The 16,407-nt window shown below is 45.9% G+C and overlaps 1 protein-coding gene across 5 annotated transcripts in view; it reads right to left on the bottom strand.

The window, feature by feature from the left end:
• The window catches only part of LOC123503484 (zinc finger protein chinmo-like), a 57,119-nt gene extending 42,232 nt beyond the window's left edge, over positions 1-14,887 (bottom strand). Inside the window, exons 1-2 of one of the 5 annotated variants that reach the window (XM_045253298.1) lie at positions 13,678-14,887; positions 9,197-9,232 (exon numbers count right to left, since the gene is read on the bottom strand). In XM_045253298.1, coding sequence (XP_045109233.1) covers positions 9,197-9,232; positions 13,678-13,702 — 61 coding nt within the window. In that variant the 5' untranslated portion in view covers positions 13,703-14,887. Of the gene's footprint in view, positions 1-5,727; positions 5,932-6,002; positions 6,182-9,196; positions 9,233-13,658 lie in introns of those variants that run through there. The other 4 variants (XM_045253299.1, XM_045253300.1, XM_045253301.1 and 1 more) reach the window with 4 other exon arrangements.
• Positions 14,888-16,407: the final 1,520 nt, after the last annotated feature.

The raw sequence follows: 16,407 nt of genomic DNA, 5'->3' as shown, positions 1-16,407 counted from the left end.
CAGGTTGGATACGTTTACATGACGACAGATGGTAAAGTTTAAGCACTCAGAAACCAATTTATGTAGACCAACTGATATTTCGCATTCACCTTATCAAATAGGTTCTTATGTTCTTATGTGTTATCAGGCCCCAGTAGGCGGCACTCGGCTCACGTTGCCTGCTCGTGGTGTGAAGTATTAGCAGAAACAAGGTAGACACGTGACTCTTTATCAAACACAAGAGTAGAAGAAAGAAAACAATACTTCCATACTGCATATCTCACCCACGGGATAAAAACAGAAACAGTGAATCATGAAACTAAACAAATTGACCACCGTGTGAACCTAGTAAGGGTAAAATTCATCAACTAACCAATCAGAATTATCACAAGGATCTTCACGACACACTGAGCGTAAGGCAAGACAAACGAGTGACCACTGCTTCCCTATAAGGACACCGGAACACTACTAAACTCGCCTCTTGTGGCAGAAAAAATCTCAAGTCAAAGACCCACAAGATGATAAGCTGTAATATCCCTCTTGATTCCTACAGTCTTGGCAACTTTTAAGAGCGGGAAGGTGGTGGCGATGGGAGGAGGCGACCATGATGAAGGAGGTGGTGGATAGTGTTAGGTGCCGTAAACACATTGCTAGAGGAGGTGGAGGAGGTAGGAGGAGGAGGTGGTGGTGGTGGTGGTGGTGGTGGTTGTGATGGTGATGAAAGCATATATGTTTAATGATGAATAAGGAGTTTTGAGCTTAACACACTCCACACATGCAGAGAGAGAGAGAGAGAGAGAGAGAGAGAGAGAGAGAGAGAGAGAGAGAGAGAGAGAGAGAAATATTTGCTGCGCCAGGCACCCAGTGACCCTAACTCCCTCTCACTCTCTCTCTCTCTCTCTCTCTCTCTCTCTCTCTCTCTCTCTCTCTCTCTCTCTCAACAACAACAACAACAACAACAACAACAACAACAAAAACAACAACAAAAACAACAACAAAAATAACAAGGACAAAAACAAGAAGAAGAAGAAGAAGAAGAAGAAGAAAAAGAAGAAGGAGGAGGAGGAGGAGGAAAAAAAAAGAGCAAGATGAGAAAGAGGAGGAGGAGGAGGAGAAGTATATAAATAAGAGGAAAAATGTTAGGCAGTGCGAGAGAGCCAGCAGAACTCAATACATCTTCCAGCATTCTGTGTTTCCCTATTACTGACACAGGAGCGAGATAAAACACTGGCAGGAGGAATGTAGGAAGGCTGTACTCAAAGGTAGTGACACGAGATCAGCTGAATCCTTAACATCTTTCAGTATTCGAAGTTTTCCTGCATGACACACACGCAGGAAGGAAAATTGACAAGGCTTTCCTGTCCTCTCACCCTTCCCTTTGCGAAACAATGGAGAAAGGAGGAAAACACTGTAAACACTCTTGATAAAAGGTGTAGAGGTAGTATTTCTTTTTTATCTTGCTTTTTTCCTACTGGTATGGAGGCGAGGTACTTTCAGAATTGAGTAATATGGATGTCATCGGATATACTGTGGCTCCCAGGTACTAGAAAATAAAGGTACAAAAATGGGGACAAAAAAATATCAATAAAAAAGGTACAAACAACATGGCAACGTTCCCGCACACATGAAACTCCCACAAATTGAATAAAAGAATCGCAATATACATTTACTTCTCTTTCCTTTCTCGTCTTTAACGCAAATAAAGTCAAGAGCAGCAAAATCTTAATAATAATAAGCTAAATCTCATCTTAATCACTCGGTCAATAAATAAATAAAATGCAGAGTATCAATACATAAAAAAATTAAGTTTTCTTTACAAAATTTTCGAAAAGGACTCGACGAAATATTAAATTGAATATACTGATGTATTTTAAGGGGACGATAGCGAGTTACTTAGATCAAAACCATGATAAGTCTGTGTGGTACAGTGTTATAATACTTTTAGTCATGGAGAAGGAGGAAGGGGAGGAGGAGGAGGAGGAGAAGGAGAGAAAGGAAGAGGAAAAGAATAGTAGTCGTAGCACTAGCAGTAGTCTTAGTAGCAGCAACAATAATAATAGTAGCAATAGTATATCATTAATCAGTTAAAGAGTCAGAACCACCACCACCACCACCACCGCCACGAGCAGCCTGGGAGTCAAGGAACACATCGGTGAAGTCTACAATACAGAAATGCTAATGCCATCATGAGCCACACGTCGGTACAATGGCCCCGCCTCTTTGTCGCTTTTTGCTCCTTCACACACCGCCTCAGCTACAGCGCTCACACACACACACACACACACACACACACACACACACACACACACACACACACACACACATAGAGTTTGTGTACACTAACGTAATTAATTGTAATGCGTGTGTGTGTGTGTGTGTGTGTTTAGGTAGTGGTACGTACCATATAAAGACAGCAACATACATACATAAATAGACAGAATAAATGGACAAACAAATACACACACACACACACACACACACACACACACACACACACACACACACACACACACACACACACACACACACACAGACAGGCTGCAGGATGAACAAGTATTCCTGAGTGTTTCATTAAGGAGTAGCAGCTTTACAGGAAGGGAGGTGGGCGTGGAGCAGGTTGTGTAGGTGTGACGGGGTGAGAGAGGCAAGGCTGTGTGGTTGGTGGTGGCCTGGTGAAAGCTTCCCTGCCATACACTGACTGGTTGGTGGAGTCATCGTACTCAGTGACCTCCAAAATGTACACCAACCCTACTATGAGAGAGAGAGAGAGAGAGAGAGAGAGAGAGAGAGAGAGAGAGAGAGTAAGCTAACTATATATCATACTAGTGCTAATAAACAAACAGATAGACAGACAGATGTATACACAGAAGTAAATGATTTTTCTTCATCACTTCATCCCTCGCACTGTTTACCCCCCACCCAAACACACACACACACACACACACACACACACACACACACACACACACACACAGAGAGAGAGAGAGAGCCTCGTAACATCCCACACAATACCTTCACTCTGACACACCTAACTCTGCTTTACTTATGACGATGAACGCACTATTACAAATTACTTTAGCCACTTATACAGATTCCTGCTCCAACACAGTAAACAAGGAGGGGGATGTGAATAATTTAATATTAATAAAATCAAGATATACGCTCATGAGTATGTATTTTTTATATTAAGATGATAAAATATAAACTCAGAGTATCTATATATATATATATATATATATCTTTTTCTTATCATTATTACGTATTATTGTTACGGTAAGTGTTGCTATTACTATTATTATTATTATTATTATTATTATTATTATTATTATTATTGTGAATGGTGGTGGTGGAAACATTACCAGTAGTACAACAGCAGAAGTAGCAGTAGAAGAAAAATTTAAAGTAGTGAAAGGAGAAGAAGAAGGAGAAGGAGAAGGGGAAGGAGAAAGAGAAGGAGAAGGAGAAGGAGAAGGAGAAGGGGAAGGAGAAAGAGAAACAGTAGAGACGTTGTAGTAATTATTGTTTTCTAGTGGTATTGTTATCATTTTTATCAAGATTACTATTATTATCAGTAGTAGTAGTAGTAGTAGTAGTAGTAGTAGTAGTAGTAATTGTTGTTGATGTTGTTGTTGTTGTTGTTGTTGTTGTTGTAGTAGTAGTACTATTATCATTATCATTATTGTTATCATTATTAATATTATTGTTATTATTATTATTATTATAATTATTATTATTATTATTATTATTATTATTATTATTATTATTGTTATTATCACTGTTATTACTATAATAATAATAATTATTATTGTTATTATTATTATCATTATCATTATTATATTATTATCATTATCATTATTATTATTATTATTATTATCATTATTATTGTCAGCAGGAAAACTAGTAAAAAGTAGAAGCAGAGATAGTATTAGTAATGGTAGTAGTTGTAGTAGTAGTAGTAGTAGTAGTAGTAGTAGTAGTAGTAGTAGTAGTAGTAGTAGTAGTAGTAGTAGTAGTGTAGTAGTAGTAGTAGAAGTGGTAGTAGCAGCAGCAATAATAACTATTGGTACTGTTGCATTTTTATTTTGTTGGAAATGTCATTATAAACTGTGATAGCTATCATTACGATAATGATGGTAACAGTGATAATGATAATGGTTACAACAACAACAACAATAATAATAATAATAATAATAATAATAATAATAATAATAATAATAATAATAATAATAATAATAATAATAATAATAATAATAATAATAATAATGATAATAATAATAATAATAATAATAATAATAATAATAGTAATAATAATAATAATGATAACTAATATTACTGTCAATATTATCATCAACTCTTTTAGAGTACTAACTAAATCTTAGTTTTTTTTTTTTTATATAATCCTAAGAAAGTAATGTGCAACTATATATATATATATATATATATATATATATATATATATATATATATATATATATATATATATATATATATATATATATATATATATATATATATATATATATATATATATATATATATATATATATATATATATATATATATATATATATATAGGCACATTATACTGTATTAATTTAATTAATTCATTTCTAGTGGGAGTTTTTTTATGGCCTCTGACATGAACAAAATAGCGAGCTGTGAGGGAAGCCCAGGTGAGTCTTTTTTGATGTGATGGAAAGCACCTGGATAAGTCTATCGCATTACTGTAACCATTACGGGGCAAAGGCGCCTGTGAGTGAGGAATGAGTGTAGATAGAGGGAGGGAGGGAGGGAGGAGCGGCACTGGTTTGGGAATGATAAGGAAATAAGCACCACAGCCGCACAACCACCACTACCACCACAGTGACAGTGGTGCGGTGTGGTGCTAGCGATGAGGTGTGAGCGGCGGCGTGGTGTGGCGTGGACGGTGCGGTGTGGGGGTGTGAGGGAAAAGTGTGGAGTGTGTGGTGCGGGCGTGGACCCCATTGCAGCTGCAGGGCAAAAAGATGTTATTTGGTTGTGGATTGTTTTTGCAGGTGTGGTGGCTGGCCCGTGTCCACCAGTACAGCGGGGCCGAGGCGCCGACACGTGCTCGACACACACCATGCAACACGGCCTTTCAGATTCAGCTTTAGTCGATGTATAGTTATATAAAAAATGTTCGTGGCCACAGCTCAGCTACGTTACAAATCTGTAGGCCTACTGTCTGGTTGTTATAAGTTAGTTTTACAGCGGTGTCAGTGGATTTCTTGAGGTGCATTTGACTGACAATGGCATAATGAGGGAACAAAATGTATGTTGCCAGTGTCCCAGCGATGATCGGCCTCGGCGGGTCTGGCGGCACGCGGGGCGGCGGGCGGCGTGCACGGGACTCGTTAGAGACGGGCCAGCGTAGGTCTACCGGGCTGCTGCTTCAGCCCCATGTGTCTGTATTATGTCGTTTCACGAATCACTTTTCACATTGAGACACATCAAGGCGTGATCGCAGCACGGCACACATGCACGACCGCTGCTTTAAAATGCACGTCGCTCCTCGCTCCCTGTGTTCGCCGCCACACACACGAGTCCGTCACTGGTCCACACAGCCACGACACTCACTGCACACACCGGTAACATTCACATCCAGAACGGGCACTGACATCACCAGTGATCAGCAGCAGCAGGGCAGCGGACATGTCGCCGCGATAGGCCTGCAAGCTGCTGCTCCTGGCTCAGGCCGCTCGTTCAGCGACCCCTGGAGTAAATTACCTTGTCATACCACCAGGCGACCTCACGACGCCGTCCGCCCCGTGTACACGCGTCCCACTGCACAGATTCTCATTAGAAACTGCACTTGAGTACTGCGGCAAATCACAATAATGTTGCAACCAGCGCGGTTGCGGTTGGCTCGCTAGGCGTACAGCGCGGACTGAGCGCGTGAGGCGACCAGGCAGGAGGCGGCCCACACCGCGCACTCCCAGCCCGCCGCCACGCACACCCCCACCCCGGCCGCCCTGCAACACCAACATTTCTTACAAACCCACCTATTAACATTTAGTTTGAGTGTAGATCCACCGGCAAAGCCAAAATAGTGAGGCGAGCAACTCAGCGAGAGGCAGAGTCCGTCAAGTCTGATGTCAGGCCGGGATGCAGTGGAGCAGCACTGCCACAACACCTCGTCACTGCACAGTACACAGCCCTCCACTTGTTACCACGACAGACAGTTTTAACATTAACCCTTTTCGTGGATCTCGGCCTACTCCAACCCTTCATTGCCAGGGCGTCACGAACACCATCACATCCGTAGGCCAATGAAAGGCGGGGAAGACCCAGCCTCTCGCTCATTGGCCCTTTCACAGGAAACGTCACCGAAAGCTTTGCACAACTAACGTTGTGTATGGTGACCAATGAATGGGCCGCTCGCTGATTGGCTCAGGCAAGCGGTGACGTCATCTACCTCGAGCTGATGATGCAATGGAGAGATCAGCCAATTAGAAACCGGGAGAGTTTCTCACACACACACACACTCGCTCCTTGCAGAACGCGAATGAATCTGTTCGTTGTTACTTAGCAAAGAACTTCGTGACGAAGGAAAATTAAAACTTGTAGTGAGTGGAGGCGGAGGAAGTCAAGAGGCTGGTGAGGCTGTCGCCACACTCACCACCTACGGCCCGCAGACTGCTATTTTAACCCTTTGGTGCCGGGGACCCCTGGCGCTCCTCAGCCCGGTTAGGCCTACAGCGAGCGCTCCCTAGCCGCCCGCTGTACCGTCACGCACCATGCTCCCCACTCCTGCCCGCTTCATGCACCTTATTAGGCTACACAGACACACAGTCATGGAAAGAATCTACACACATTCTTATCAGAGAGCAAAAATGAAGTACAGTTATGCCAAGCAAGGTTCATAGGGGTCTTCATGGCAGACTGAACAACGTGTGCCTACAGTGCTCAGTGCTGGCAAGGCAGAGGATTCAACGGACGCGCCTTGCAAGTGGCACCTGAAGCGGGTGGGTGTTAGGGAAGGAGGGTAGGCCGGCCAGGGAAGACAGAAGGCGGGCGGGTTCTAAACCTATCGTTCCGCCTCCTCCATTTTTTGCCGCTGCAGTGAGGCTCTAGTCAAGGTCTGGTGGCGCGTCCGTCCCTTCCCTGGCGGCGACTTGGGCTCCGCGCGCCTTTCCCCGTATCTCCCTTCATAACACGACGAGGAGAGAAGACATCCATCAGCCTTTCCTCCTTTACTCTACCAGATGTCATGTCATTTACCTCCTCACCGAGGGAGGAAAGACGCCGCTACACGTGAACCAGTACTGAGATAAAGGGGACTAAATACAATCACATTCACATTGGAAGGTTAACGCAAGATATGCACATCCTCTTACCTCACAGCTGTCATCACTTCACATCAATATGCAATTCTGCAGTGCTCATGATACCGTGCGGAACAGCTGATGTGAGTGTGGCCACATTCCTCCTGCGCTCGTTAGCACACACCTCTCCCCAGCCTCCCGCCGCCTCGCACCCCCGCCCACAAAGAGTGAGATTCAAGGGGCTCTGTCCACGCAGTTGACAGATAAACTTAAACAAATTGTACGTAGCAAAGCTTAGTATCTGAACTGCAAGAATGTGAACCACAATTTAGAGAACACAAGAAATCCTGGTGTCACTTTTCAGCTTCATCTAGATAAAACTAATTCTGAATATCGACATTTACCACGAAGCCAGCCTAGTCTGGCCCTTCACTGCCTAGAAAACAAGCCTCGCACCCCTTCTTCTCAAGGCTCCCCCGTCAGCAGCACATCCTGCCTTCACATTGAGCCTCGCCTCCTAGGACACGACGCACGGGTTTCCCAAATACACATCCCGTTCCTTCCCCTTCCTCTCCCTCTCTATCAATCTTTCACTTTTATCTGTTTCGTTATTCTTTCTTTCCTTCGTCTCTTCTTTCCTGTCGCTGGTCCCTCAAGACAAAGGCGCCTGGTGTTCTTTGCTGCGTGATGGATATAAAGGAAACAAGGTGGTGTTAAAAAGGTAGAGAAACAGTCAGTAAAGGATTCCCACAGCCAGTATGACACAGGAACTCCTCGCCTCCCACCAAGCAGCCTCCCTCCCCACCCACTCCTCCATATCTCGACACAGCATCTCAAAGAACTTCCTGTATTCTTGCATTCCATCCCTCGACTTTACGGCCGCTCTCCCCGCTGCCCTCGCCTCACTCCCACCCAGTCCCGCCTCGCCGCGCCCTGCCCTACCAAGTCACTGTATATGCTCTTTCCTTTCAGTACTTTTCCAGGGATGGTTCACTTAGTTGTAGCAGGTCTACTACTGCATCTCCCTTCCTCTTTTCTCGTCTTCCTTAAACAGATCTGTATACACTCGCTCCTACAGAGAATAATGATGTCGTTGCTCATTAAGACTACATTTTTTTTTCAGGCTAACAACCACACAGCTTTCGACATTTTTTTTTTTTTCAGCTGTTTAGCTACTTTCATTTTCTCATTCTCATCACATCCACACAGTCCTTTGAGATTATTTTCGTCACCATACAAGTCGTGCCAAGGGAGCAGTGACGCATCGTTATGTGTGATAAGCAGCGCATATGTCAGGCGCGGCCAACCTCACCTACAGAAACACTGAAGCTGCCTTTTCTCTTATGTGTATACGGGACAAGATCTACTATGCAATCGCTGCCTGAATATCCTGAATATTACTCTCCTCCTCTGCTTCTTCGTCTTTCCACGCGTGTGCCAAGGAGGCCCAGTGACGTCCCTCCCTCACGCTTCTGTGGTCGTCTCGCTACACTGAACTTCACTAGACGCAAGTTATTCAGGATCATGAGAACATCTGGTCCCTGCCTCTCTGAACTGTAGCGCTGTCAGGTGGGGAGGCAGCCTCAGACGCAAGCCTGGGATACCTTGGAGCCACTCCAAGACAGCAGCCTGCCACTGCCACCTCGGAAACGTATACCGCTCTACGCGAAACGCCTCAGGTTCCCGCCACTCGCAACACATCACTCGCTCCACTTCCTGGTCAGGCCTCCAGTACGAGGGACACCTCTGAGGACCAATTAAACAGGAAATTCTTGCATATTTGGCTAGGGAAGGGGCAATGGAGATGCCTGACTCAGCACTTGGGGTTGGCTATCCGCCCACACAATGCGCGTCGCCCGTGAACCTTACACACCAATATGGAAGCGAGGAAAAAAAATATATGACTGAATAACCATGGGAGTCTTACTTACCCTTCTCCGGCAGCATCCGCTCACAAGGCCACATCCCTGCAGGGCAAAGAACAGCGTGTGAGGAGAGAGTGCAAACCAGGTTTGGCATTGGTTCACGATATAATGCATCTGAGACCCGCAATTTGTGTCGTCCATGTTTGAGTATCTTTATGTCTATTTGTCTATCTATCTCTGCATCTTCAGTATGTGTGTGTATATGTGTATGTGTGTATCTTTGTAGGTATCCATCAAATTATCTTTTTACTGTTGTGGGTGTATGTAAGTGTACTGGTGTGAGACTATAGCTGTGCATCGCCACTTTACTCTAAAAAGGTTGCAAACTATAGAGGGTCTGGCTTCAAGCGGCGGCCTCATCTATTTCCGTGCATGGTAAGGTGACGGAGCAGGTGGCGGGAAGCGGTCACCTGGTCCGCACGTGTTGTCAACCCAGTCAGAACACCACACACACACACACACACACCGGTAGCTCAGTGGTTAGAACGCTGGCTTCACAAGCCAGAGGACCGGGGTTCGATTCCCCGGCCGGGTGGAGATATTTGGGTGTGTCTCCTTTCACGTGTAGCCCCTGTTCACCTAGCAGTGAGTAGGTACGGGATGTAAATCGAGGAGTTGTGACCTTATTGTCCCGGTGTGTGGTGTGTGCCTGGTCTCAGGCCTATCCGAAGATCGAAAATAATGATCTCTGAGCTCGTTCCGTAGGGTAACGTCTGGCTGTCTCGTCAGAGACTGCAGCAGATCAAACAGTGAAACACACACACACACACACACACACACACACACTTGAACTTCTATTCAGGTTTCTCATGGTTAGTGACAGATTATATTTCTCATTAGTCGCTTGATTCAGTTTATTCCCACACCCGAAAAAAAAAATCATAACAGTAATGGATATATCAAATGAATATAAAACAAAAGTGACAAGCTATGGAAGTCTCAAGATTCATTAGTATTTGTTGAAAGAAGTAATACGTCTCCTCGACATCTATTTTCCTATAAGTTATTGCCACCACTCTCATAGTGCCATACCTACCTATTACTTGTACATGCAAAGCCAGCTCCGTCCCCGCCACTCTCGCCACAGCCATCACCGCTTCCACGAAAACCCTGACCACCACCACCACCACCACCAGGCGACGACGGCCAACATGAGATCAATAGTTCCATAGTTTCACACACACACACACACACACACACACACACACACACACACACACACACACACACACACACACACACACACACAAATAACATGTTCATTTTATTTTCCTTTCTTCTTCCAAGTAAAGTGAAGGTTCGTGTCATCTATTTCTCACAACAATTTCAGTCCTTATTTGTTATTCTCTCTCTCTCTCTCTCTCTCTCTCTCTCTCTCTCTCTCTCTCTCTGACACACCCACACAAGCCAGAAAGAGTTGCCAGCATTGAGACTCAGGAAGGAATCACGCTGACAATTGCTAGACCTTCAAGGAAATTAGAAAATCGCAGCTGAGGAAGGAAAGGTGCCTGGTGAACGGGGCGAGGGAGAGTGGGGCGATGAATTAACATGATAAAAACAAGCGTAAGGTATCAGGGAGTGGAAGGAGTTGGGGACAGACGGTGTGGGGCGCGGTGGTGATGAGAGGGGGGGAGGAGAGGGGGCCGAGTGACGCCGGGCTTGCAGTGAGCCATTCATTAGTGTAATTATTCCCACAGCCGTGTCCCGCTACCGTTCGCTGCCCACCATTCGTTCCGCCCTCGCGTCCACGCCGCCTCGCAACGCTTACTGAGTGATTAGCTGCTGCAACGCCTCGCCAGTCAAAGGTGACCGTGCACAGGCCTCCCCGTGTGGCCAGGGATGGCTGCGCGACGCCCCTGCGAAAAGACACGGTCAGATTGTTGGCGGTGAGTCAGCGCCGTGGACACAACTGTTTGGGACTCCGGAAATAACAGGTTCGATGAAAAATACGGCGGCAAGATTCTTTACGGCCTGCCAGGAGCCGTCGTGCGTCTGGCAGCGGTGGTGGCCGGAGAGGATGCAAGGTTGCAAAGTTGCATGTTTTGATATGCACTGTTGACGACCGAGAATGGCGATAAAAGTTTGGATTCTTTTTTTCAGAAGGTTCCAGCTATCTTGTCCACGTTGCAGTGTGCACATCGCAAAGGTAATCGCGAGGAAGTGTTTCCAGGTCGTTAGGTGCAACACGAGGCGAGAGAACCAATGTTGCATCACTACACGGCTTTAACGGCCAATAAGTGTTGCATCACCGGCGACTCAGCATTCCATCGTCAACAGTTGTGGCGGGAGGTCGATGCCTGGGAGAAGTGGAGTGCTGCCTGCCTCCTCACCGTGCTAGCGAGGCGCTGCTGCAGCATAACAAAAGTAATGTTTGCCACCGACCCGCCACTTTCCCCGCCTGCAGCTCAGGAAACAGAGAAGTGAGCTGTGACCAACCTGGGCGTGAGAGGATCGGTTGCTGCATAAAAATGAATTGAGAGAGAGAGAGAGAGAGAGAGAGAGAGAGAGAGAGAGAGAGAGAGAGAGAGAGAGAGAGAGAGATGAAAGGGGAGAGTTCGAAGTATCATATGAATCAGCAGAGTGCCTAAGGGTAACAGGCGTGCCTAGCGATAAGCTCAACACCTGCACTGGGACTATATCTGGGGAGTAGTGCGTCAGGGTGGTGGGTCATGACGTCACGCTGTTCACCTGCATTCAGCGTAAGCAGGTCGTGGATGGAGTTCTGAATAATAAGAGCCTTTGCTGCTTCAAGGACAAGCAGGGGCGGGACACGGGAGGGCTGGACGCTGCAACAGTCAGGAGTCTTGGGTGTCATACCAGGCAACTATATAGCTTCGTTTCTTGACAGGGATTACCACGTGTGGACCTGACGGCTCCTCACAGCTTGGTTTATTTATTCATTAATTTTTTCCCCGATAAACGACAACCGGGAAAGTGCTGTCTCTTTTACCTTCTCTCTTTCTCTCTTTCCTTCCTTCTTTCTCTGTCTATCTATATTGTTATCCTATACTATAGTAACAACGCGAAAAAATATCTAACCCTCATTTTCAACCCTCCAGACTCGCGTTAGAGTGCCACTTCATCTGTACACGAGCTGGGCTGCTTCCACACCACCCCTCTAGAGTGCCCTTGAGCAAAACCGACAGTCTCTGAACGTCATAAGCTTAAAGGATGCATGCCTAGTCCTCCTCCAGGGTGAATGCACTAGACTGGATTGTTACTAAGAGCCTCACGTTTCCTGGCTGATACTTGCTACTACTACTGCTGCTGCTGCCACGCTCTCCACAGGCCAGGGAGATCACAGGCCTATATGTGATGTTGGCAGTGGTGGAGATGGCGGTGGTGGTGGTGGTGGTAGTGGTGGTGGCAACTGCAGCCATGTTTCTAACGACGAGTAAGACAATGGTGATAATGATATGATCGCGTGATGGTCATGGGGGTAGTGGTGGTGGTGGTGGTGGTGGTGGTGGTGGTGGTGGTGGTGGTGGTGGTGGTAGTGGTGGTGGTGGTAATGGTGGTGGTGGTGGTGGTGGTGGTAGCTGTGGTTGAGAGGAAGTTGCTACTATTGCTGCTGAAAATAATGATGATGATAATAATGGTGATGATGATGATGATGAGAGAGAGATAGAGAGAGAGAGAGAGAGAGAGAGAGAGAGAGAGAGAGAGAGAGAGAGAGAGTAATATACAGGTGGCTGGGAGGTGTGGGATGGCTCGCGGCATTTGGAATTCCCCCTGACGTCTTTGTGTCCTGGCGAGGGTGACACACTGCGGGGCTGCAGCGAGTGTCGTGACAGACTCGGCCACAGCAACCTGACACCAGCGAGCAGCGGGTCGAGGAAGGTTTGTGGATGAAATAGTACTATACAACATTATTTTTTTTTTTTATGTAAGAAGGAGAAACGGGCAAGGACAACAAAAAATGGTGTTAAAAAGAAAAGCCCTACTGAGGTGCCGGTCCCTAAACAAGTGTCATAGATAATTAAAAAGAGGAACTCCTATGATGATAATAGGTGTCATAAACCAGTGTTATTAGACCTCACTGGGAGTAATTATCGTTTCGGCATGCAGGTGTCTATTGCCTCCTCCAATTTGACCTCCGTGATACTAAAACAAGGAGAGCGGCATGTTTATTTGGCTGTTCTTCGATTGAATTATGAATGAACTTTGGTAGATGAAAAGTTAGGATCGCATTCTTTAAAAGTTTAAGTTGCGCGAGTTTCCAAGAAATTTTATGATTCTGGTGATAGTTTAACATGAATATTGCACCGCCAGTAGCAAAAGACACTCGTTCTGGCCACACCACTTAGCTCCGTGGCTTTTGAACATCGATTTTGAAGATACACGTTCTATGTGGACGCTTCGTGAGCAAAACCGTACCGTAAATAATAAACTGCATGGATCCCAGACTGGCAGCGGCGGACCGATAAAGAAATGTCATTACAGGTTGCCATTTGCGTGCATGACTCACCTGTCCTTGGCGGCCTTACCTGTAACGACTAGGGTCTCCTTCATGACGTGTCCGATAAACAACTGCCGGGAAAGCACCACCTCTTTCCTCTCGCCTCCCTCTCTCCCTCTTCCTTCCTCTTTCTTTCTTCAGCGGGTTATCTGATGACGCTCACTTTTAACTTCCACACTTGGGTTACAATGTCAGTTCACTTGTACACGAGCAGTGCTGGCTCCCTAATGCCCCTCCAGAGTGTGCTGCTGCAGGATGGCACCTTCATTGGATGACTTCACAATTCATCGAGACAGTTCAAAGGGAGAGACACAGATTTTCTTCCAACACTTCAGGGAACTACGAAGTGCACGTGTGTTAGCAGATTTCTTGGCGCCGAGCAGAATGCCGGTGCTCCACGACAAATGGACGGGGACGCCACCTCATTGTTGGTGAGTGCCGTTATGAATCACCTGGCGGCGCCTCACTTCTCACCTCGCCATGAGTTACAAGTGGGAAGACGTCTCTCCACTGCAGGTAATGGGGTTCTTGTCGAAAGCTCTACATGCCATCGGTCTTGACGTTGTTGCCACAGACGCATTCTGTTGATCCTTCCAAGAATTCACAATTATCTTAGCGTCTACATACACCCGCACGGAAAATACTTCCTGTTTGTACAAGAACACAAGTACTTAGTTATTTCAGGCCACTACCTGCCACGATTTTGTAATTGGTTTCCTTGGATGGTGTGAGTCACATGAGGTACAAGAGCACATTAACATCTTCAAGTCCACACTCGCCACACTTTGGACACTTTTCACAGCGGCGCCGATCACATGAGTTACAGGAATATAGTTATCTAGGCGTCGGGAACTTCTGTCGCTAATCTTCGTGGTGAAGTCAGCCACGTGAGACACAAGAACAGTGAAGAGCATTACAGATTTTCCTGAGCACTGCACCACCACGCACCGCAGTGAGGGCGGTCAGGAAGATGAGGTAGAGAACTTGAACTTTAAGGCAGCGAAGAGAATTGGTGCGAGAGAGCGAGAGAGGGAGGAGCAGTGAGGTGTTGTTCCCTCGACACGCAGCCCTGCAATGCAACAGGGAGCGGACCCTGCCACTCCAGCCCCGCCAAGCACGCCACACTGCTCCTTGCTGCTCCTCCATGCGTGGCTGTATTGATCATGCAACATGTGCACCTCAGGCCGCCAACATACGCACACATTCCACTACACACACACACACACACACACACACACACACACACACACACAACATAGTTAGGAAATAAAAATAAATAAACTCATATCAAATTACATCTCTTTCACATCATCAATAACTAAGCAAGGAAGCTCAAAACAACAACAACAACAACGGTACAGCACATCAACACATCGTATAACACTAAAGCACAGCCACTCGGATGTCACTTCCTGGTAATGCAGCGGCAGTAGTATGGCGGTGAGTGGCAGCTGCATGATGGGGCCGTGCTGCACTGCTGTCAGTCCCCGCCCCACCCCGCCCCGCACCCGCAACCCCGCCCCGACTTGTACCCTCCTCCTCTTCTCCTGCAGGCAACCCACCTCTCTGGCGCCTACACAGCTTGATAATTAGGGAAGGGACACTCTGCAGGCCTTCGCGCAAACTATGAGACTCAAAAACAACTAGTTAACGAGGAAAAAAAGATACACGCTATGATATATAAGAAGAAAAATTAATGTCTGCTGAGAAGGTCAAGTTTACTTACTCTGTGCTTTTCGCCACAATTTTTCTTCCACTGCTATTCATTGTTATAGAATTAACATAAGTCATATATCCGTATTCAGAAACGCTTTGCTCTTTCACCACGGCTATTTTCCAAGGCCACAGAGATGACTAGCGAGGTTTTCAAGCGTGTTTCTCCAGTTAATAATGTAGAAATCTTGTTACTCGGTCTCTAGAACCGTAAAAACATCTTAGAAATTCATGTAAACTTAAATAACCCCTTTTGAAATAGCGGAGGGGACGTGGAGAAGTGTTTGAGAATACAAGCCATATTTTTTTTTCAGACAGACAGGAACACAGACGCATAGAGCCAGCAGATACAAGATTGTTTTCAGGTGACTCACAATTTCAAAGTTTCTAGATGGTGTGTGATGGCTGTGTAGCGGTGGCGTGTCGCTAAACACTGTGAGAGCCAGCAGATACAAGATTGTTTTCAGGTGACTCACAATTTCAAAGTTTCTAGATGGTGTGTGATGGCTGTGTAGTGGTGGCGTGTCGCTAAACACTGTGACTTGAGCCCAGCAGAAACATCCTGGTGTGTACCGCTGCGGAATGCTAAGTGAGACAGACAGGACGGTGTGGCTTGCATGGCCTGAGTGTTAGGGATGCAGGTGCGCAGCGTCAGCCAGTCCCCGTGTTGATAAAGCGTAAGGAAGTGTTCGACTTTGATGTTATTGCTATGCCGCGAACACCAAAGGGAATACTCAGTCGCTCATTGCATTGTTAAAGTCTCTCTTCTAGCTAGCCACTCTCTGCCTCTGCTGCCTCGCCTGCTGTTACCAATGCTCTCGTGTGTTTGGTGGTGCCTCTTATTCCTAACGTCAGTACTACTCACTGGTGCTACTACTACTACTACTACTACTACTACTACTACTACTATAACAACAACAAGAACAAGAACAACAACAACAACAATTACTACTACTACTACTACTACGATACAACAACAACAACAACAACAACAACAACAACAACAACAACAACAAAAACAACAACAACTACTACTACTACTACT

The sequence above is a fragment of the Portunus trituberculatus genome, chromosome 14 (assembly GCF_017591435.1).
Source record: "Portunus trituberculatus isolate SZX2019 chromosome 14, ASM1759143v1, whole genome shotgun sequence".
NCBI classification, from domain to species: Eukaryota; Metazoa; Arthropoda; class Malacostraca; order Decapoda; family Portunidae; genus Portunus; species Portunus trituberculatus.
The sequence above is the reverse complement of the archived record's forward strand: the minus strand, read 5'-3'. Positions and strand labels throughout refer to the sequence as shown.